Source organism: Pempheris klunzingeri, chromosome 18 (assembly GCF_042242105.1).
Source record: "Pempheris klunzingeri isolate RE-2024b chromosome 18, fPemKlu1.hap1, whole genome shotgun sequence".
Classification (NCBI taxonomy): Eukaryota; Metazoa; Chordata; class Actinopteri; order Acropomatiformes; family Pempheridae; genus Pempheris; species Pempheris klunzingeri.
The window spans coordinates 8,038,274-8,058,339 of record NC_092029.1 but is presented as its reverse complement, the minus strand read 5'-3'; the positions used below and the strand labels follow the sequence as shown (position 1 = coordinate 8,058,339).

The following is a 20,066-nucleotide window of genomic DNA, read 5'->3' as shown; positions in this document are numbered from 1 at the left end:
GTCCTGCTTTGACCCACTGATAACAGTCGTTCAAACAGAACCCTGACACATGGATGTGTGATGGATGGCACACTGACTAATGGTAAACACATTGCTGATGTATTGGGGTGACTGAGTGCTTCTTATCCTCTGGCTCATCTGTGACTCATCCACCCCGCTCTGAATAAATGCACTGCAGAGCTGTCAGGTCCGCAAGTGTTCTGCAACCCCTCAGTGCCCAGCCTTTATATCTCTCTCTGTCATGTTCACTACAGGTTGCAGCACAAAGAGTCCTCTGTCCACGTATTTTTCTAAAACTCAGCATAAAAGCCTCTTCTTACGCTATTTTCATTGTCACACCTCTCAGACAAATGTCAATGATGTCGTCAAGTTTAATAAACAAAAAGCCCACTCGATGGTTGCGATAAAGCACACCGCTGCTGTTTATTCTCAATCAGTGAATCTGACTCAATCACGCTCTTGTGAATGCCGCTCTCGCATGTCTCTAGCCCTTTTGAAAAAGGGGCAATCAGACACAGCAATCAGTCACAGCATGGCACCACCAAACCCCATCAGCAGTCATGTGGATTGCATTAAAATTGGTCGGCCCGGCGCACAGCTGGAAGCCAGAGGTCACTTATCATAACCTAAGACACAGAGATGGTTCAGGAAAACTACCTGGAGTGGTGAGAAGGATTATTCAGACTCCCTGCAGAGACCTGCTGCTTTTTGGTGCTTTTGGTGCCTCTTTTGAAAGCTCTTCTCTGAATGTAAAGCAGTTGCTACTGTCAGACTTGTTATGTGATTGATATGTGATTGGTTTGCGAATCACACAGTGATTGCATTGCATGCAAGCTGTTTCAAAAATACACATTACACAGAAACTATAATTTGCAGTTCATTTATTTGCATCACATCACTCCGACATGTAAAAAAAGACACACAGGTTAGAGACGGTTAAGAATTGTGACAACAAGTTAGCTTGTGGAGTACATTAATGCATTTAAAATCCACGCCTTATCTAATATTCCATACATAGAAACATGACAAATGACCTGTTTTAACAAACAGAATAATATATACATTAAGCTGACTTCCACAAGAAGCACAGTAAAGCCCAGCCCTGGCTCTGGTCACTTACATACACTTGTGTATATATCCACCAGATAACATTACACTGGAGTGCAGAATGACTTTCTTTAGCACATACATCACAGTCACAAGGCTTTTTAAAAGTGTATTACTTTACACTTATATTCAAGCAGGGGCAGTTTAGCCTCCTCTAACTCTGTAAATAAGGAGCGTATTGAGCATATAAACAAAGAACATTTTAAAAAAGCCAGGCTGAGGGTGGTGGTGGGAGGATCCACAGGGTGGAAGTCAAGACTCCTGCAGTGCTTGCCTTCACAGATGCAGATTGATGGGACACAGGGACAAAAAGCCACAGGTTCCTGCTCCCAATCAGCCTTTCACCTCAGACAAGAGGATTTTCAAACAAGTTCCTGTGTCGATCTGAGAATTAAGACATAAGAAATATACTTGTTTCTGATCTGTCACTAACAAATCATACTGCTTTTTCACAGATGTTAAGTCGGTCGATGAAATTCCAATTCAACATAAAGGTCAGGGTTGATAAAACTGTCAGCTGGTTAACTTGGGTTAGGGTAACCAAAATACCAGAAAATACCAACCCAAACCAGCCAGGGGAGCTTTCACACACAGGTAAGAATGTGGCACCTCGCACTGCAATCTGAACTTGCAGCTGCAAGCTGCATATAAATAGGACGGAGTAGCCAGACAGCAAGAGGAGATGTGGCTAACGCCCATCTGCTCAGACAGTCCGGCCATTTTCTGTTTCTCTTTCGCTTACATTAAAGCCTGCAGCTGGTGGTAAAGCACACCATGCAAATTCACAGCATTTACATGATGGCCTGTCCTATCTCTCTGTGGCTGTGTGTTGAGCAAGTTCATGTCTGCCTCCTTTTAAGTCTCAGACCACCGCAATTTTCTCTCAAGTGGCTTCCCAGTGATGCATACACTTAAAACCACATATATTAATATGTAAGATGTTTTTTTTCTATTGCCCTGGAGCAATCAACCATTTGAATATAATGTAAACAACACTGAAGCCCTGAGGCCTTCTGCTGGAGTGTGAAACCAGACCCTGGCTGAGAGTGACCCACAATCCTCTGCTGGCTCCTCAAACGTTAGTTCCCAATGCTCACTGTGCTTATGTCATGTTCCCATTGCACCATTTGGCATCCCAGAGTAAAATAAGCCAATACTTAACAGGGAAGGATATTAAACTGCCACAGGTCGGGGCTGTGACATCAAGCGAAAGTCAAGGATTTAAATAAATACGAGTTTTGTCGAGAAACCCACAGGGTTAACAGTCTGTTTATGAGTTCAGACGAAGCAGAAGAACTTCTTCCAGCTGCACCTGGAGAAAGCTTTGGTGCGCCTGTCAGAAAACCTCCTCTTCTTGCTCTTGCGGGTTTTGCTCTTAATTGCGGCGAAGATGGCCGCATCAAACGCCTCCTTCAAGTTCTTTTGAGTGAGTGACGAGCACTCAATGTAGTCCGCAGCCCTGATCTTCTCCGCCATGCTCCGGGCCCGGGAGCTCAGCACTGGCTTGACATTAGATCGGTCCAGGTTGATGAGGACGTTCACGTCCAGTAAGAGGTCCGACTGCGTCCCGACGAGAACGATGGGCGAGGACGGGTTATAAGCCCGGATCTCCGCGACCCACTTCTTGGTGATGTTGTGAAACGAGGTGGGGTTGACCACGCTGAAGCACAGGAGAAAGACGTCCGTGTGGGCATAGGACAGAGCCCTGAACTCATCAAACTCCTCCTAAATGGAACATAGTAAAGACAGGAAAGGTTTGCGTCAATCAAACCATGATCTAGGAATGAGTGAAACTAAAGTGACTCACTAAAGTTCCAGGGAAAGATCATCCTAGTGATATCTTATAGGGGATGAAGCAAGGATGTGACAGAGTTTTTACCTAGTTCATCTCTCATAACAAAAATTCAGTATTTTACAATAACCACAGAGATTTGATGTTATAGACTTTGTGTAATAGATAACTAATCAACCACAAGTACTGGGATTTTACATTAAATACTAAAAGAACAGCCTGTAAGATTAAAATGGTGGCATTTGTCTGTGTCAGTGTTTCCCAATCCAGGTCCTGGAGTCCCACTGCCACCCTTGTTTTAGATGTTTTCATGCTCAAACACACCAGATTTAAAAACTGAGCTCTTCATCAAAGCCATGATAAAGGACCAGGATTGGGAAACACTGGTCTGTGTTATTTCTTGTTTAAAAAAAATCCAACAAATGAATAATCTTACCTGTCCAGCAGTGTCCACAAGCTGAACTTTGACCGGAGATCCTTCTACTTGGACCTGACCTGTGACATGAATCAGTCTGTATCAGTTCAGCTCACTTTGTATCAGACACGTTTCAAAGAAAGAAAACATTACAGTACAGCACCTACCATGCATGCACTCATTAAAACACACATATGGAGAGTTTAATGTGAAGCCCTTCAGATGATGGGCTAGATGGTCAGTGTCAATAAACATTAAAATCTCTACAACTATACATAGTTTGGCATATTTGCTTGTAAGCAGTAACACATAATTGCTGTCAATAAAAAGTCCATAATTCAAACTATATCATCTCCATACTCAACCAAAGCAAATACACCAGCATTCATGCAAATTCATGCCTTTCTTTTTTTTTTTTTTATCTCTAAATCGTCGCTCGTTATTAATATACTGTCAAGAAAACGTTTTGGAAAAGGCAAAATAAAAGCCCATGAGCTCTCACCGGAGAAGACATCAAAGCCAGTCTGTTTGTACTCTGTCGGGTATCCATTGGAGGTGTAGCTGACAATCATGCTGGTCTTGCCGACGGCTCCGTCTCCCACCAGCATGCAGCTGATCACACCGGGCTCCAGCTCGTCCTCCCGGGTCAGCCCGCAAGCGGAGGGCACTCGGGACTCGTGGTAGAAGTAATCCATGTGAGGTGGCATGTCGAGCCGCGCATTAAACTAGTGAAGGCTGACCCTCTCTCCTGGTTACTGAGATCAGCTGAGGGCTCTGCTGCTGCGCTCACTGACGGGACACTTGAGGATGACTGAGATGGTTTTAGGGCAAGTTTGTGCCCCAGCAGGTTGTGATTTGCATAGACACGCCCACCGAGGACAGACAGACAGACAGACCGAGCCTCCTTCATAGATAGATAGATATCGCTGCACTGTTCTCTACACTTTCATTCTTTTATTTATTTATTCTTATTAAAATGGAGGATTGGTGTTGGATTATAATATCTGACTTTAAGATAAACTCTTGCACTGGTGCATTTGACAATTTCTGACCCTTAATGTGTATTTTTCTTCTAATTATTCATTTCTTAAGTCAAATTCTCTTGTGTGACACTTTGTTCTATTCTTGAATAGAATTATTTTTATTTTGCCAGATTACAGTAATCCATTATGTTACACATTCAATACTTATTACTTTGCACTATTTATATTTGCTTACAGTTTACTGAAAGATTTGACTAATGTATAGACACTGTATGTTGTCGGTCATTGTTGCTTTTTATACACTGTATATATTTATATAGCCATATTTTCTCACCCACGTCCATGAACATAATAGTTCAGTTGTTTACCTTATCTGTGTTCAGCTTTGTTGTCATTGTTTTTAGCTGCACGTCATCCTTCAAAATCTTTTTTGACCTGTGTGTAAGTGCACTGAGAGCTACTTAAATCAGAATAAAATTCCTTGTTTGTGTACATGAAGCTGATTCTAATACCAAGGATGTGTAATGCTATGGTTTTACTGCTTTTTTCCCTTGTAAATTCATTGAAAAGTAAATAGGGAAATAAAAAGCTATGACATACATTGGCTTTACAATCATCAAGAAAATAAGATAACATTACAGAGCATGAAAAACTATTCAGTAACAAAACTACTGATGCACATAAGAGTTTGTTTAGATTTTTTTCTGATGCTACATTTGGACGAACTGCGCCCCCCAGTGCCAACAATAGGCACTACATCAAATGTGATCACATGACTCCGCGTGTCACCTGATTCTCCGGGTCCACCCTGTGTTGTGTAGTCGGAAGCTAAGCTAGCTGATAGCTTGAATGATTGAAATTTCGTATATCCCTACGTTAACCGCCGCGTAAAACATTACATTTCTATATCTTTCTTCTCGGTTTGGACGCATGCGGAAACAGGAAGTTAGTTACGCTGTTGTGTCCTTAACGGGTGGTGGTTGTGATAGCTAGCTAGTATAGCCGTTTAGCCATGTCGAACTAGGGTTGTCGTCGCCAGTCTGTTTTATCTGTAGTGAATTTATTTACAGGAAGTGAAATAAGGTGCTTTCAGCCATGGCTTCAATTCTTGACGAGTACGAGGATTCGCAAAACACCAGGCAAAGTGCGCAACAGCACAGCCGCCTGTCAACCAACATCGGTATAACACATTCAGGTAGGAGATGCTGCATGAATGCTATAGCGTTATTAGAATTATTATTGAGGAATGATAAATCACATTTAAATGTTGCAGTCATTTTGTTGGCACTGACATGCTTTACTTGCTAACATTAGGGTTTGTGAACGTGAGACTTGAAGAAGAGAAGCCGATATTCAACAAGCAGAGGATTGACTTCACACCGCCTGAGAAGATAAACCATCTTGCAGTCTGCAACAATCAGCTGTGCATGAGTCTGGGAAAGGACACCCTGCTGAGGCAAATGACACCATCATAAGCATCTGAAAACAGCATCTGTGTTTTATGGTCACTGGTGTTTATCTGGCTTCGATTGGATTAGTTCTGATTAATGGCTGCTCTTCACCGTGATTAGTGCTCGTTTGCTTTTGTTTATTGGAGCTTGCTAAAAGAGTTGTTCTTGCAGCTGCTGATACTAATGATTAATGTTGTGATCTGTACAGGATTGACCTGGCCAAGCCAGATCAGCTAAATCAGATTGAATTAGGAAGGAAAGATGAAAGTAAAGTCCACAAACTGTTCCTGGACCCCTCTGGTGAGAAAAACCACAATGCTTATTCAGATATTTGCTTGAAAATATTGCCCATATGTCAAATTACAGATTATTTTGATGAGACTTCCTGTGAGTCTGCCCTCTATCATGGTATTATCAGCAAATAAATGTATATTAAAGGTAAACCATTTCTTAGCCGGTGTTCTGTTGTAACTCATGAGGTACAACAACATGGGACAATTGGGACATTTTTATGTGACCAAAAATAAAAATGTCCCAAAGACTGTAGGAACACCACAAGCCCTGAAACGATGTTTATGACTGAATCACAAGAGCAGCTATTTTCTCCTCCATGTTTTACTACTGCAGGCTCCCATCTGCTGATCAGCCTGAACACCAGCGAGTGTCTGTACCTCAACAGGAACACACAGAAGGTGCGCAGTCTGTCCCGCTGGAGAGGCCACCTCATCGAGAGCGTAGGCTGGAACAAGCTGCTGGGCAATGAGACCAACACAGGACCAATCCTGGTTGGCACCAGTCAAGGCATCATCTTTGAGGCTGAGATCTCTGCAACTGAGGGCAGCCTGTTCAACACCAATCCAGATCAATACTTCAGACAGGTCAGAGGATGATGTGTGATCATTAGAGGTGACCCAGAATAGTCAACTATTTAGCGATTCGATCTAAGGAGCCTGAATTGTCTGCAATGTCACAGTTACATAAAACTAAGGTTATGAAACGATGATTATTTCATTTGGGCTGTATGGGGGTGCTGAATGTTTAATCTTACCTAGAATTGCTTGAGAATTGAATACTGCTGGTCATGTCTGTCCCAGATGACATTCCTGGACTACCATGGTATCAACACTAAAAATAAAGCAGAGCAAGTACTCTACATTTCTACTTCCATTGATATTCCGTATCATAGCAACCAGAGCCTTTTCTCAAATCAAAAAGCGCTGTGCATCCAAAGCGCTGTGCATTTTACAGAGGAGCACTTGGCGTTTTCAGCTGGGAAAACTGTGGGTGGCTTGTTTTCTCCTTCTGCCTGCCTGTCTGTTAATCTTTGCTCTGTTCAGTACTATGGACAGTGCAGAAGCCTGCCCCTACACATGATTCAGGCATCGCTGCATGACCTGACCGCTCTCTTTTTTTTAAAATCAGAAAATATTCAACTGAAAACTCTCAGTCGGGGACACTCCTTGTCATCATCTGCTATGTATGGTGTTTAGTATGTGTTTTCCAGTTTCAATACACATGTTTACACAAATTGTTAAAAATGTTCTAAATAGAACAATATCTGAAGGTACATAATAAATGTACATTTTGTCTATATATCTCTATATATTTTGTATATATATATGGTTTTATTAGGTTTGTCCATATAACTATAACCAAAAACATTAGAAAATACTGACCTATATATTTTCCTTCTTCCTTATGGTGTGTAGCAAAACAATAACATCATCTCTACCTGAGACAGGTCCATTCCCTGGAGGAAGATGGGAAGCCTGCACCGGTCTGCTGCCTGGAGGTGGAGCGGGGCCTGGAGAACAAGTACTTCATCATCGCCACCACCCGCAAACGCCTGTTCCAGTTTGTGGGTAAGGTGGCCGAGGGGTCAGAGCAGCAAGGCTTCAGCTCCATCTTCAGCCAGAACCAGGACCTGCTGCCCAGTTTCCGAGAATTCCCAGCCAACATGGGCTACAGTGAGATTACCTTCTACACATCGAAGCTTCGCAGCTCCCCTAAGGCGTTCGCCTGGATGATGGGTAATGGAGTTCTGTATGGTCAGCTGGACTATGTCAGACCTGATTCCCTGCTGAGTGATGTGCAGGTAAATATTAGTGTGTGTGTGTGAAAATGTTTTTCTTTTAATAGGTCTTGTTCTTCAGCTGCTCAAACTAACGCATCTTTCCACATTTGTTCTCTTCATATTAATGTTTCACACACTTCACTCCATATTTCCTTCCGTGCATTCCAACAGGTTTGGGAGTACACTCCAGACATAGACCTCAGTGTCAACAAGCCCATCTCCATTGTCCTGACACAGTTCCACTTCCTGCTGCTGCTCCATGACCGAGTCAAGGCCATCTGCACTCTGAATGGACAGGTGGTATATGAGGATGTGTTCCCTGATAAATTTGGCACCCTTAAGAAGATGATCAAGGACCCAGTTGGTGGGTTGGTGTGGATCTACACTGAGCGGGCAGTTTTCCGGTACCACGTCCAGCGCGAGGCCAGGGATGTCTGGCAGATGTACATGAGCATGAATAAATTTGATCTGGCCAAGGAGTACTGCCGTGAAAGGCCAGAGTGTATGGACATGGTGCTGGCCAAGGAGGCTGAGCACTGCTTCCAGAACAAGCGGTACCTTGAGAGTGCTAAATGCTACGCGCTGACACAGAACTACTTTGAAGAGATTGCCCTCAAGTTCATTGAAGCCAAACAAGAGGAAGCCCTAAAGGAGTTCTTACTGAAGAAACTAAATAATTTGAAGCAGAATGAGAGAACGCAGATCACCTTGCTAGTCACCTGGCTAGCTGAGCTCTACCTAAACCGGCTTGGCCAGCTGGAGAGTGATGGCAACAGCATCATCTTCCAGGAGACCCGTGACGAGTTTCGCCACTTCCTCAGCAACTCTAAACATAAGGAGTGCCTTTTCAACAACCGCAGCACCATCTACGACCTGCTGGCCAGCCACGGCAACGTGGACGACATGGTTTACTTCTCAGTCGTCATGCAGGACTACGAGAGAGTGATATCCCACTACTGCCAACATGACGACTACAGTGCCGCTCTGGATGTGCTCTCCAAGCATTGTGATCAGAAGCTATTCTACAAGTTCTCCCCCGTCCTCATGCAGCATATTCCCATAAAAGTGGTAGATGCGTGGATTCAGATGGGAAAACGGCTGGACCCAAAGAAGCTCATTCCAGCTCTGATGAACTACAGCCAGATGGGCAGCACCCAGCAGATCAATGAAACCATCCGTTACATGGAGTTCTGCGTGTACGAGTTGAATGTGACAGAGGAGGCCATCCATAACTACCTGCTCTCGCTCTACGCCAAGTATAAGTCGGACTCTCTGCTGTTGTATCTAGCGCAGGCAGGCACACACGCCTCAGAGATCCACTATGACTTAAAGTACGCCCTCAGGCTGTGTGCAGAACATGGCTACCTGCGGGCCTGTGTCCTGGTCTACAGGATAATGGAACTGTATGAGGAGGCAGTGGATCTTGCTTTACAAGTAAGTGATACATGTTTAATACTAGAGTCATGAAACACCTAAATCATGCAACCACGGGATCTTTTTATAATACTAAATTTTATAATTTTATAACTAATTATCCAGATTATTGCAAAATCTTACAATGTATTTATCGCCCATAGGTAGATGTAGACTTGGCCAAGTCATGTGCAGATCTGCCTGAGGATGACGAGGAGCTCAGGAAAAAGCTTTGGCTGAAGATCGCCCGGCATGTGGTGCAGGAGGAAAAGGATGTGAAGAAAGCCATGAACTGTCTGTCCAGCTGCAACCTGCTCAAGATTGAAGACATCCTGCCCTTCTTCCCAGACTTTGTCACCATTGACCATTTTAAGGTTTGTAACAAAGTATAAAAATATATTAATATAATATAGAATATTATATTAATAATATTAAAAAATACAGTCAAATAAATGTATTCATTTTGTTGATTGTAGAGATGAAACATACAAACATGAAATACAGTTTATTACTTTGTACTAATGTACTTTTATCCTCTGTTTATTATGGTTCCTAAGGAGGCTATCTGCAGCTCCCTGGAGGAGTACAACAAACACATCGAGGAGCTGAAACAAGAAATGGAGGAGGCCACAGAGAGCGCTAAACGCATCAGAGAAGACATCCAGGAGATGAGGAACAAGTATGGTGTGGTGGATTCCCATGAAAAGTGTGCTGCTTGTGACTTTCCATTGCTCAACAGGCCCTTCTATCTGTTCCTGTGTGGACACATGTTCCACTACGACTGCCTTTTCCAGGTAACTTTCCAAGGCTGCTTTGACTTTCTCTTTGACTTTTCTTTAATTAGGTTAACAACTACTTCATTAAAAAATCACATTGTTTGAAACTTGCCTCACATCACACATTACAAAGATGGAACGTTCATGTAGTAATTATTCTCATGTGTCCTTGTTGTTTTTTCTACTCTCTAGGAAGTGACCCCTCACCTAGCCGTCTTTAAGCAGAGTCGTCTGGAGGAGCTGCAGAAAAAGCTGGCTGCAACCACACAATCGTCCAAGTCACGCCACCGCCCGGTGCCCAAGGACGAAGGAGACACTTCCAGCCTGGGAAAGGGCAACGCCGGCACAAGCCGCGAACAAATAAAATCAGACATTGATGACATCATTGCGTCTGAATGCGTGTACTGCGGCGAATTGATGATTAAGTCCATCGACAAGCCTTTCATCGATCCGAAGAAATTTGAGGAGGAGAAATCCAGCTGGCTATGAACGAGACCTCCTCTTCTCTCAGTGTGAAAGGACGTGACAGCCCACCATGAAACTGCACCATCTGTAGGACTGACCCATTCAGTGGATACAGACATTCACCTGATTGCCTGTTGGTAGTGCCTACTACTGAAAATTGTATCACCTTCAGTTGTTCTCTACAGAATATGCTTATTTTGTTGGCAGCATTTGAAGCTGATTTAAAGACCTTTGCACTTTGTATGGGAGCGTGTACTAAAAGGTAGACATCGTGATGTAAAATATTTCCCGGACTGTACAGTGCATACAATGTGCCTGATTACAAGGGTAGAAAAATATTCAAAAGCTACAATCAGGTATTACTGCACTATACATGTATTAAGAATATTAGGTAATGCACTTGTTTAATCTGTTGGAAACATTACTTGCACTTAGACAATATCTGTGATTCAGTAGCTCAGTGCAACCACTCAACTCTGCTGCCCCGTGTCTGTTTAACTGTTAACGTGGGGCCGATTAATAAACTGTTAATTCATATGTTCACTGTTTTGCAGTTCAATTGTGGCACATTATACCATGTCCATACTGATGGATTTACTATTCTGGTTCAAAGTGTAATAAATATTTAACAAATGATCAGCTGTACTGAGTGAATTATCCTTCATCACAGTTCTTCTGGGGAGAATCTACAGATCGCTGAAAGAGTGCAAGAAAATCAACTCATCTGGGAGCTGAGGCAGGACATGGACAAGACCATGCTGAAGCAGCATTAGACAGAAATGTGTAACTGGAAATATGTATGTTTTGGGTGTAAGCTGTGGTCTAACTGGATGAGTTTAGGCCACTGTGACAGTAAGCTTCATTATTGGGATCCCTGCCGGCCCCATGATGAAAATTTCATGTGAACCACAATAATCATTATAAAGAACTAAATGATCATACATTTATATACAAACATAATTATATATATTTTTTTAATTATTTCTGGAGTTCACTGCCATGACTTAACATCAGAGTATAATTTTTTATCATAGTCACATTATATTGTGGGCATCCAACTGTCTCATCATACCTAAAACGGAGTTCCCTTCTGATGACGTAAGACGTAGCTCGGCAAACTTCGCATTGGCCAGACGCTATTAATCGACATCGGAAATCCATCGATAAGTTTGTATTTGTTGCGTATATACGGCCAAAAAACAGCGAACATTGTGGATATGTACCTCACTTTAATAGCGACAGATGCTTCTAGATTTCTTGCCACAGTCATGCCCTCCGAGACATCGACAGACGAGCGTCCTTCTCTCTGAGATTGATTATAATGCCTGCTCCTTGCTGTACCCTCGCCATGGCGTCGTGTCTCCACTCTCTCAGTAACAGAAAGTGGCCGCCTCTCTGCTGTTGCTGCCGACTCAAAGCTCACAGACTCGCTCGGCACCTCAAACCGCCATTTTGGAGTCAGGGAACAGAGAGTCGGCAGCAGCGAAGAGAGAGGCGGAAAGGGGGACACGGGGCCGAGGTGAGAGACTCCATGGTGGTTGTTATGGCGAAGGAGCAATGGGGGAAGATGGCCGGGAGGGAGAAAGAATTAAAACATGGGGATCATTCGTTCACCAGGCAACCGAGTCCCCGCTCTTGGCCGCAGCAAGGGTACGAGAGGCGCGGGCGGAGGGCCTTGCTGTCGCTGCACCGCGACTAGCCTGTTAAAGAATCGCCATTATACTAATATCATATCTTAATACATTGTTAAGGCAGGGAGGTGGTGGCCTTAAAGAGACAGAACCGATTTGAATACTTCATATTAATGGTGTGAGAGGACGTCTGTGTCAAAACGCCTTAGTATTTGAAGCTAACGTCTCAGATGAAAAGCTACATTAGACAAGAGATATTAGCAAGGAGGCAGTCGTCAAGTAAGAAGGGCTGGATGTTTAGGGGAAAAGCTCCCTTTGCTAATTGATGTATTTAATGTGGTTTAAGTAGTAAGCTGTCAGTGTGTGTGTGTGTGTGTATGTGTGTGTGTAAGCCAGCACATTGACCCTGTAACGTTACTATCATTGATCAGCGGCAATGCTGCTTGTGCTCTCACATAGCACGGCAGCTAACGGGCGTTAGCTGGCAAGCTACTCCCCAGTGCACAATCCAAGGTTAGCTAGCAACCCCTGGCTAACGCTAGCTTGGGTATGCTAGCTAGCTAACCACAACACAACGAGGCGATGTCAAAGGAAGAAAAATATTATTTAGGGTAACACAGCTGTTAGTTCCCCTTCGTTTTAAAAAGAGGAGCACACGCTTGCTTGGCTTTAGCTCTTATATCCTTCCCACACACAAGGCAGGGAACTTGTCATAGAAAGTGAAGTGAATATGTAATGAGTTGTAATTACATTGGACCACTGAGTGAAGTTTAGCATACAATCCTCACTGTCAAAACAATCTGTTGACACACAGAAATTAAGTAAAAACATAACTTAAACAGTACAGTTATACTTGGCTAAGTCGCATTTTAGTTATAGTATAGTCTGACCTTTTTAATTGACATGATAATAGTATGTAGTACCGTCTGTTATACAGACAAGGAGCAAACACCTCTTAATTAAAATAATTATCCAGCCACGACAGTTTCATCTTTTTTTTTTTTTTTTTTTTTTTACATTAAGAACCTGATAGAAAATCGTATATAAGTAAAAAAAACAAAAAAAAAAACAGCAGAACTGCAAGGTCTGTCTGTTTCTTTAGATCAGAACCTATTCAAATAAGTTCCTGGAGCAAAATCATGAGCACTCATATCATGAGAACTCCCATTGTCAGTATTGCACAATAAAACTAACTCCCTACAGACGGAACACAACATGTGAAATAGTCCTATGTCCCCATAAAAAGAAACACTATAATTATGTGTCTGTGTGGTTTTCTTGTCTTGTAGGGGTTTTCGTTAATCTTGGAATCAAGAATAATGGCATCTCTTAGTGAGAAGGTAGGCCCACTGTTTATACACTATTTTGCACAGTGAACCATGTGCTGGTACCATACTGCATGCCCAGCCATTGCAGTAGAGTAGTTTGATATTTGGATTAAATAGCCAGCTTGTTAAAATGTTGAACCAGTTCTCTCACATGCCAGACCAGCTGGGGAAATGAATCTGGATTGGGAAGATGAAGGCTGAAGTCTAAGCAACTGCTTATGAACTTCTCATGAGCCAGTTACAAATCCTGCACGTATTTTGAACCCTCATGCCTCCAGTTTTTGTTATGATTTAGGTAGAATTACAATCAAACAGCAGAGGCAGAGCCTTACTCCTCCCATAGTTAGCGGTGTCCTGTGCTGCTTATTCTGACCTTGAGCCATCTGCCCATCCTTTCCTTTTTTTTTTTATCTCCTCTGACTTCAGTAAAAGTTGCTGCCCTGTTGGGCAGAGGTGTCTGTGCTGCATGGCGTCAGGGCAGAGTGGCCGGCTGGAGGTTGGGACATCAGGGAGCTCTGGCCTGGCTAAACCTCTCTACCTGCAGCGCTTGGAAAGATCCCTGAGATTGGACAGTTTCCTACGGCAGACTGCTGCCATCTTCAACAGAGACATAACCAGGTACAGGCAAAGTGAAATGTGGGTGGATGCACACCTTTTTGCCTTGAGACTCAGGTTCGTTCCGGAGCACACTCTAGGTTCAGTGGGTGCTGTAGTTTAAAGATGGCTCATACTTGGATGTAGAAATTAGTGCTATAAATGCAATTTTGTCATCATGGGGAAACATTCACAGCTGTATGTTTCTCCTGTTCTAGTGATGACAGTGATGACAGTGATGGTGCACTGGGGACAGGGCTCTCCCTGGACTCCACCACTCAGCATCCAGCTTTGACAGTGAAGAGTGAGTCGTGTGAGCAAAGCGATGGTTTGGCAGAGGGGAGGCCCCTCAATGGAGTTCTGCAGCAAGGTAAAGGTAAGATGCATACAGAAACACTAATATCTCTGTTGTTCACGTATTACTACACAAGCACACCCTCTCTGCTGTCATTTAACTGTTAATGAATATAACGCTCATGCGCGTTTATATCATGTGATGTTTTTTTTCTCTGCCTGTAAACTCCACAGACCAAAAGGCGGATAAAACTAGCTTATATAATTTCTCCAAGCTGAAGAAGAACAGGAAATGGCTCAAGGTATTTTAAAGATATATCTTAAATTGTACCACAAATGTAAGCATTAATTTGATTAATAGATTACACAAATAACTAATGAATGAATCGATAATGCACATTAGTTGGAGGCCTCCTACCGATGTTGTCCCTCTCTGTGCCCTCATGTGCATTTCACTCACCACATGAACTATATAAATATACGTATGCACACCCTCAGCTTGTTTTTACCATGTTCCTCGTCTGTCTCCTGCAGAGTATCCTGTTGAGCGACGACACCACAGATTCAGATACAGACTCCGATGACTCTGACTTCAGTTTGTCTCGGGAGGAGCTGCATGACATGCTGAGGCTACATCGCTTCACCAGGCAGCATCAGAGCAAGTTCCACTCTGACCGGGAGGTACAAACTCACACACACATAAATACATTGCCTAGTAACACTGAGAATCCCTTTAACATATGTTTTTGTAATGTCTTCACTGTATTTTCCTGCAGCTTCACCAATATCAGTATTACAGCACTGGACTCCTCTCCACTCATGACCCCTTCTACGAGCAACAGCGACACCTGCTGGGTCCAAAGAAGAAGAAAATCAAAGATGAGAAGAAATTCAAGGGTAAGGAACAAGAAAGTAATCTCTGGAATCTGTCAGGATTGTAATTATTTAAAGGGCACAAGGCAAAAAAAGCTGAATAATTACTGGAATAGATGACAAGATTTCAAATTGATCATTCACATGCTTTTTTACAGCCAAACTGAAAAAGGTGAAGAAAAAGAAGAAACGGGGAGAGGGAGATTTTCTGGACGAGGGGCGTCCTTATATCACTAAGGTCTTCGCAAAGTTTTCCCATGATGCTCCGCTGCCCATGGTGAAGAAGAAACATCTCACCATTGAGCAACTGAATGCACGCAGACGTAAGGTCTGGCTTACCATTGCCAAAAAGGAGATCCCCAAGGTTAGTATGCTTGACGCTGATAAAAAGATGCTCAAAAGTCAATGCTTGTGTATTTTCAGTTTTTTGATGAAATGTTCAGTTACATTTTTAAGGGGCATTTGTCCTAATTATATTGTTTATACCCGTTTTACAGTCTTTCAAGCAGAAGACCTCTGCTAAGAACTTAGTATTGACCAATGCTAAAAAGGTAAGTAAAGTGGACACGCTGCTGTGTTGTTAACATGAACTTTTAAGGGTTTTATTTTGAAATACTGTAAAAGAATTTTGCCAAATATACTTGGTTTCTTGTAAACTAAGTGCATTGTAACATTGAACATCTGTTTTGTTTGTGCCAGTTGGCTCATCAGTGCATGAGAGAGGTTCGGCGTGCAGCTATCCAGGCGCAGAAGAACTGTAAGGAGACGTTACCCCGCGCTCGCCGCCTCACCAAGGAGATGATGCTTTACTGGAAGAAATACGACAAAGTGGAGAAGGAGCACAGGAAGAGAGCCGAGAAGGAGGCCCTGGAGCAACGCAAACTGGATGAAGAGATGAGAGAAGTAGGTGGAATGGAAATTTTTGTCTGCAGAGGTGCTTCATTTTGTTTCTGTTGAAATATTTGCATAAACATAAGTTTCTAAACATTTTTTTTCTCTACTTTTCTCTGTCTCTCGCAGGCCAAGCGTCAGCAGCGTAAACTGAATTTCCTAATCACCCAGACGGAGCTGTATGCTCATTTCATGAGCGGTAAAGCCAGCATGGGGGATCCAGAGGGAGATACAGCGCAGGAGGAAATTCTGAGAAAGCTGGAAGACACTGCGGCACAGAGACAGATTGACATTGGAGGAGGAGTAATGGTCAACATGGGACAGGAGGACTATGGTATGATCGTCTTAGTCAAGTTTATTTTGTCACTGAAGTGGAGTCTGTCAGTGACTGAAACTTAATATTGATGTTAACATCTGTTTATTTTAAGTCCCCTTGAGGATCTGTTAAGCAAGTATCCTAAAATATATCAGTATCAAAATAAATGCCAAATGCACCAGTTATCGTTATATTTATTTCCTCTTTAGTCTCTTTTCCATCTGTAGATCATATTTCATGTTTTTGCCTCCCCACAGTTTTAATGTGTTGTTGCAATAGGGACGTTTGTGCAGTGAACCAATAATAACATGAAGCAGGTCATTTCTGGGCCATTGTTTGTCAACCAGCAAATCAGTTATTGCTACCAATGGAAAATCTTGTGTTTCCCAATGATGATACTCTACATTTAATTTTCTGATTAATTAGAAATTTTTATTTCTATTTCATTTCATTTTTTTCTTTGCTGTGTTTTTGGTCAGATTTGTTGGATTGAACTGGATTCTTTTATTCTAAACACAAGTTGATCAAATGCGATTTCAGATAGCGAACACTACAAGTCCCAGGCCTTGAGGAATGCCAAAGAAGCCTACCAGATTCATCAAGAGAGAGTAAGCTGATGCATGCACACCCCTCCCACTCTCACACTGGCCTGTCTATACCGTGCTAACCTCCAAATCTCTCCCTGTAGACGCGAATGTTTGATGAGGAGGCTAAGGACAGTCGCTGTGCGTCGCTGCATGCAGCTTGTGGCTCATCCTCAGGCGCTAGCTCTGGGTTTGGAGAGAGCTACAGCCTTTCCAACCCATCCATCCATGCAGGTGAAGACATTCCACAGCCCACCATCTTCAACGGCAAACTCAAAGGTTACCAACTCAAGGGCATGAACTGGCTGGCCAACCTTTATGAACAGGTACCCACGTCTGCCTCTGACATTAGAGACCTGTCTGGATTTGCAAAGAGAGATTTTTGAGGGTCTTTGATTTATGGCAATATTCTTTGTAATGCTCAATGTTTCTCTCAGCCCTTACAGTTGGCCTGTTATGGTGCACATATGTTTGCAATCTAACATTTATATCTGCTTATTTCTTGGCCAAATATATGAATTGTTAAGGGAGTTCAATACTAATGTTTTTTAAAGGCTTTTATAGTATAATGACATTAGAATAACCTTGAGTTTTTTTTGGTTTCACGGTCATTGCAGAGTGTTTTTTGGCATCGCTGATTTCATATTATTATGTATATATTTGTAGTCATTGAATGATTTATTTACTCCATTGTTTTCTTCTCTCTTTGCAGGGAATCAATGGAATCCTGGCAGATGAGATGGGACTGGGAAAGACAGTCCAAAGTATTGCCCTGTTGGCACACCTGGCCGAGGTGAGAGAGAGCACCACTCCAAAGGGTTTCTTTTGCCAAACACTTCCAAAAAGCTTTGTGGAATATTCAATTGTCTCTTTGACTTATGGAGACCTCTAACATCCAGCGTCTTTGTGCACCTGCATCCTTTCAAGAGTCCCTTGTTTCTGGTTCTGCCGTTTGCAGGTGCCAGAATATTTCATTGAATGACTCACATGACTTATTTCATTGTTGTGAGCTGCTGATTTGTCAGCTCCTTAGATCACTTGGTCTCCTAACACCTAAAGGAGAAAAACAGTGGAATTTTGGGGAAATGAGTGCTTTTCAGAATTGAACTCTCACTGGCGGCTTCACGGCTTCCTGTTATTGGGTGCTCACACATCCACATACAAAGGCCACATGTTGTGGCCAACGATGACGATGCTTTCACTTCTCTATTCTTGCACAGAGAGACAACATCTGGGGTCCGTTCCTGATCATCTCCCCTGCATCGACGCTCAACAACTGGCACCAGGAGTTCACCCGCTTTGTGCCCAAATTCAAGGTGAGAATCCATGACGTAGCCATGTCAGTGGAAACACCTGCAAAAACATGTCTGCAGAGAATCCTGGCATCCTCATCTCTACTGTTCTCTTTTAGTCTTTTTCACTCCTTAAATGAACCCAGTGATGTGGTGCTCTTCTGTCAAACAACTGAGAGCTAATGAGGATGCTGCAGGCATGTCTACAACTACTCATTAGGGGGCAGTATTGCACAAGGCCATTTGTAGTATTGCCTGTTTTAACACGACTCCAAAGCTGTTACTAGTTTTATTTTTGAGTTTCTGCAGTTTTTTTTTTACTGGCCTCTGACAGGCTGTGTGCATTCCTGAATGTTAAATAATCATTTATCAAACACATCATGTCAGCTATACTTGTGTACAGAACCACACAGACCCCCCCCCACACAATATTATGCATAACTCAATGTCGTGCTCAACACTCAACTATGCCCATTTTCTCTTCGAATTTCAAAATAAATCAATTCCAGTCTGTTTTGCTAATGAGGTGTGAAAAGACCCTATTACAGAATTTGAAGATAAGCTTCCTGAACACTCAGAGCAAGACTGCCTGAAAACAATGGCATACCAGCGTGTGTTGAGTGATGCAACGATGTGTAAATCTTTTCACATCACATTTTACATCAACAACTCAACAACTGAAACAGTGATTCATACGTGATGCTATGCCTGAATGTTTACTCTGGAAACATCACTGTTGCTCTGTTTTTCTTACATTGCCCAGAGTAAATGTCAGTGTTTTGGAAAAGTTTGAATATAGATTTGGTGAAATGTATTCACACACAAGTGCTGCTGAGTTTTGAGTGTTTCTGATTTGTCTGTCAGGTGTTGCCATACTGGGGGAATCCTCATGATCGCAAGGTGATTCGGAAATTTTGGAGCCAGGTAAGAAAGAAATCTATCCATCCATCCATCCATCCATCCACCCGTTGTCTATACTGCTTATCCTTCAGGGTCACAGTGGGGGCTGGAGCCAATCCCAGCTGACTTTGGGCAAGAGGCAGTTAGAAAGAAATGATAAAGATAATTTAGAGTCGTAAAGATACAATTCTATGAAATTCTTTATTGTATTGTTTGGTTCAAAAATGCTGCACTTACTTTTTTTTTTTCTTCTGGTCTATAACTCCTTCTCTACTTATGTTTCAATAGAAAACCCTTTACACACAAAATGCACCATTCCACGTGGTGATCACAAGCTACCAGCTTGTGGTCCAGGACGTCAAGTATTTCCAGAGGGTCAAGTGGCAGTACATGGTTCTGGACGAGGCCCAGGCACTGAAAAGCAGCACCAGGTAAAATGATCACAGTGGCTGTGTAACACTGTATTCCCCAAGTGTCAATATCGATACTCTTGATTTATTATACTTGATAATTGTGTTGATACAGAGGACCAGTATAAAATACTTTTATAGATTTTTTTGCAGAAGTTGCTCATAATTCTATAGATTGACTCATTAGTTTTCCCAAGATTAATCCTTGAGCTTCAGCTGATAAAAACACCATTCACTTTCTTGTATTGACATAGTCTTGTATTGCTTGTGCTAACAGGAACAGAACCAAGTAGTTCTTATATGTAGCTCTGTTATGCAGTTTGCAACAAATTGGCTAGATCATACAGAGCAGCAATATTGTTGTCTAAAACATTTTCGAAAATCAACAAAAACTAAAAATAGTAAGAAAATTGTGAAAAACTATATTTGTTCATCCCCACAACTTTGACAAGTTTGAATCTTGAAATGAGAAATATA

The 20,066-nt window shown here is 42.4% G+C and overlaps 3 protein-coding genes across 6 annotated transcripts in view; 2 read left to right on the top strand and 1 right to left on the bottom strand.

The window, feature by feature from the left end:
- Positions 1 to 864: 864 nt before the first annotated feature.
- On the bottom strand, positions 865 to 4,089 carry rhov (ras homolog family member V). Of its 2 annotated transcripts, none has more exons than XM_070849191.1 (3): positions 3,817 to 4,089; positions 3,336 to 3,394; positions 865 to 2,832 (listed from the first exon to the last, which is right to left on the bottom strand). In XM_070849191.1, the coding sequence occupies exons 1-3, from the start codon at positions 4,019 to 4,021 to the stop codon at positions 2,386 to 2,388; spliced, it is 711 nt and encodes a 236-aa protein (XP_070705292.1). In that variant the 5' UTR covers positions 4,022 to 4,089; the 3' UTR covers positions 865 to 2,385. The 2 variants fall into 2 exon arrangements, with proteins under 2 accessions (XP_070705292.1, XP_070705293.1); XM_070849192.1 differs by having other exon boundaries at positions 865 to 2,829.
- Positions 4,090 to 5,109: 1,020 nt separating this feature from the next.
- On the top strand, positions 5,110 to 11,104 carry vps18 (VPS18 core subunit of CORVET and HOPS complexes). The gene is made up of 9 exons (XM_070848765.1): positions 5,110 to 5,492; positions 5,612 to 5,753; positions 5,957 to 6,048; positions 6,376 to 6,626; positions 7,490 to 7,843; positions 7,994 to 9,256; positions 9,400 to 9,609; positions 9,793 to 10,029; positions 10,204 to 11,104. Exons 1-9 carry the CDS (start codon positions 5,393 to 5,395, stop codon positions 10,498 to 10,500), a joined length of 2,946 nt encoding a protein of 981 aa, XP_070704866.1. The 5' UTR covers positions 5,110 to 5,392; the 3' UTR covers positions 10,501 to 11,104.
- Positions 11,105 to 11,914: 810 nt separating this feature from the next.
- Positions 11,915 to 20,066, top strand: part of ino80 (INO80 complex ATPase subunit) — a 34,790-nt gene continuing 26,638 nt past the window's right edge. Inside the window, exons 1-17 of one of the 3 annotated variants that reach the window (XM_070848763.1) lie at positions 11,915 to 11,995; positions 13,397 to 13,447; positions 13,862 to 14,053; positions 14,248 to 14,399; positions 14,558 to 14,625; positions 14,858 to 15,004; positions 15,100 to 15,220; positions 15,355 to 15,560; positions 15,694 to 15,747; positions 15,896 to 16,099; positions 16,217 to 16,421; positions 16,944 to 17,011; positions 17,092 to 17,313; positions 17,700 to 17,780; positions 18,208 to 18,303; positions 19,144 to 19,203; positions 19,468 to 19,610. In XM_070848763.1, coding sequence (XP_070704864.1) covers positions 13,902 to 14,053; positions 14,248 to 14,399; positions 14,558 to 14,625; positions 14,858 to 15,004; positions 15,100 to 15,220; positions 15,355 to 15,560; positions 15,694 to 15,747; positions 15,896 to 16,099; positions 16,217 to 16,421; positions 16,944 to 17,011; positions 17,092 to 17,313; positions 17,700 to 17,780; positions 18,208 to 18,303; positions 19,144 to 19,203; positions 19,468 to 19,610 — 1,979 coding nt within the window. In that variant the 5' untranslated portion in view covers positions 11,915 to 11,995; positions 13,397 to 13,447; positions 13,862 to 13,901. Of the gene's footprint in view, positions 11,996 to 13,396; positions 13,448 to 13,861; positions 14,054 to 14,247; positions 14,406 to 14,557; positions 14,626 to 14,857; positions 15,005 to 15,099; positions 15,221 to 15,354; positions 15,561 to 15,693; positions 15,748 to 15,895; positions 16,100 to 16,216; positions 16,422 to 16,943; positions 17,012 to 17,091; positions 17,314 to 17,699; positions 17,781 to 18,207; positions 18,304 to 19,143; positions 19,204 to 19,467; positions 19,611 to 20,066 lie in introns of all 3 variants that reach the window. The other 2 variants (XM_070848761.1, XM_070848762.1) reach the window with 2 other exon arrangements.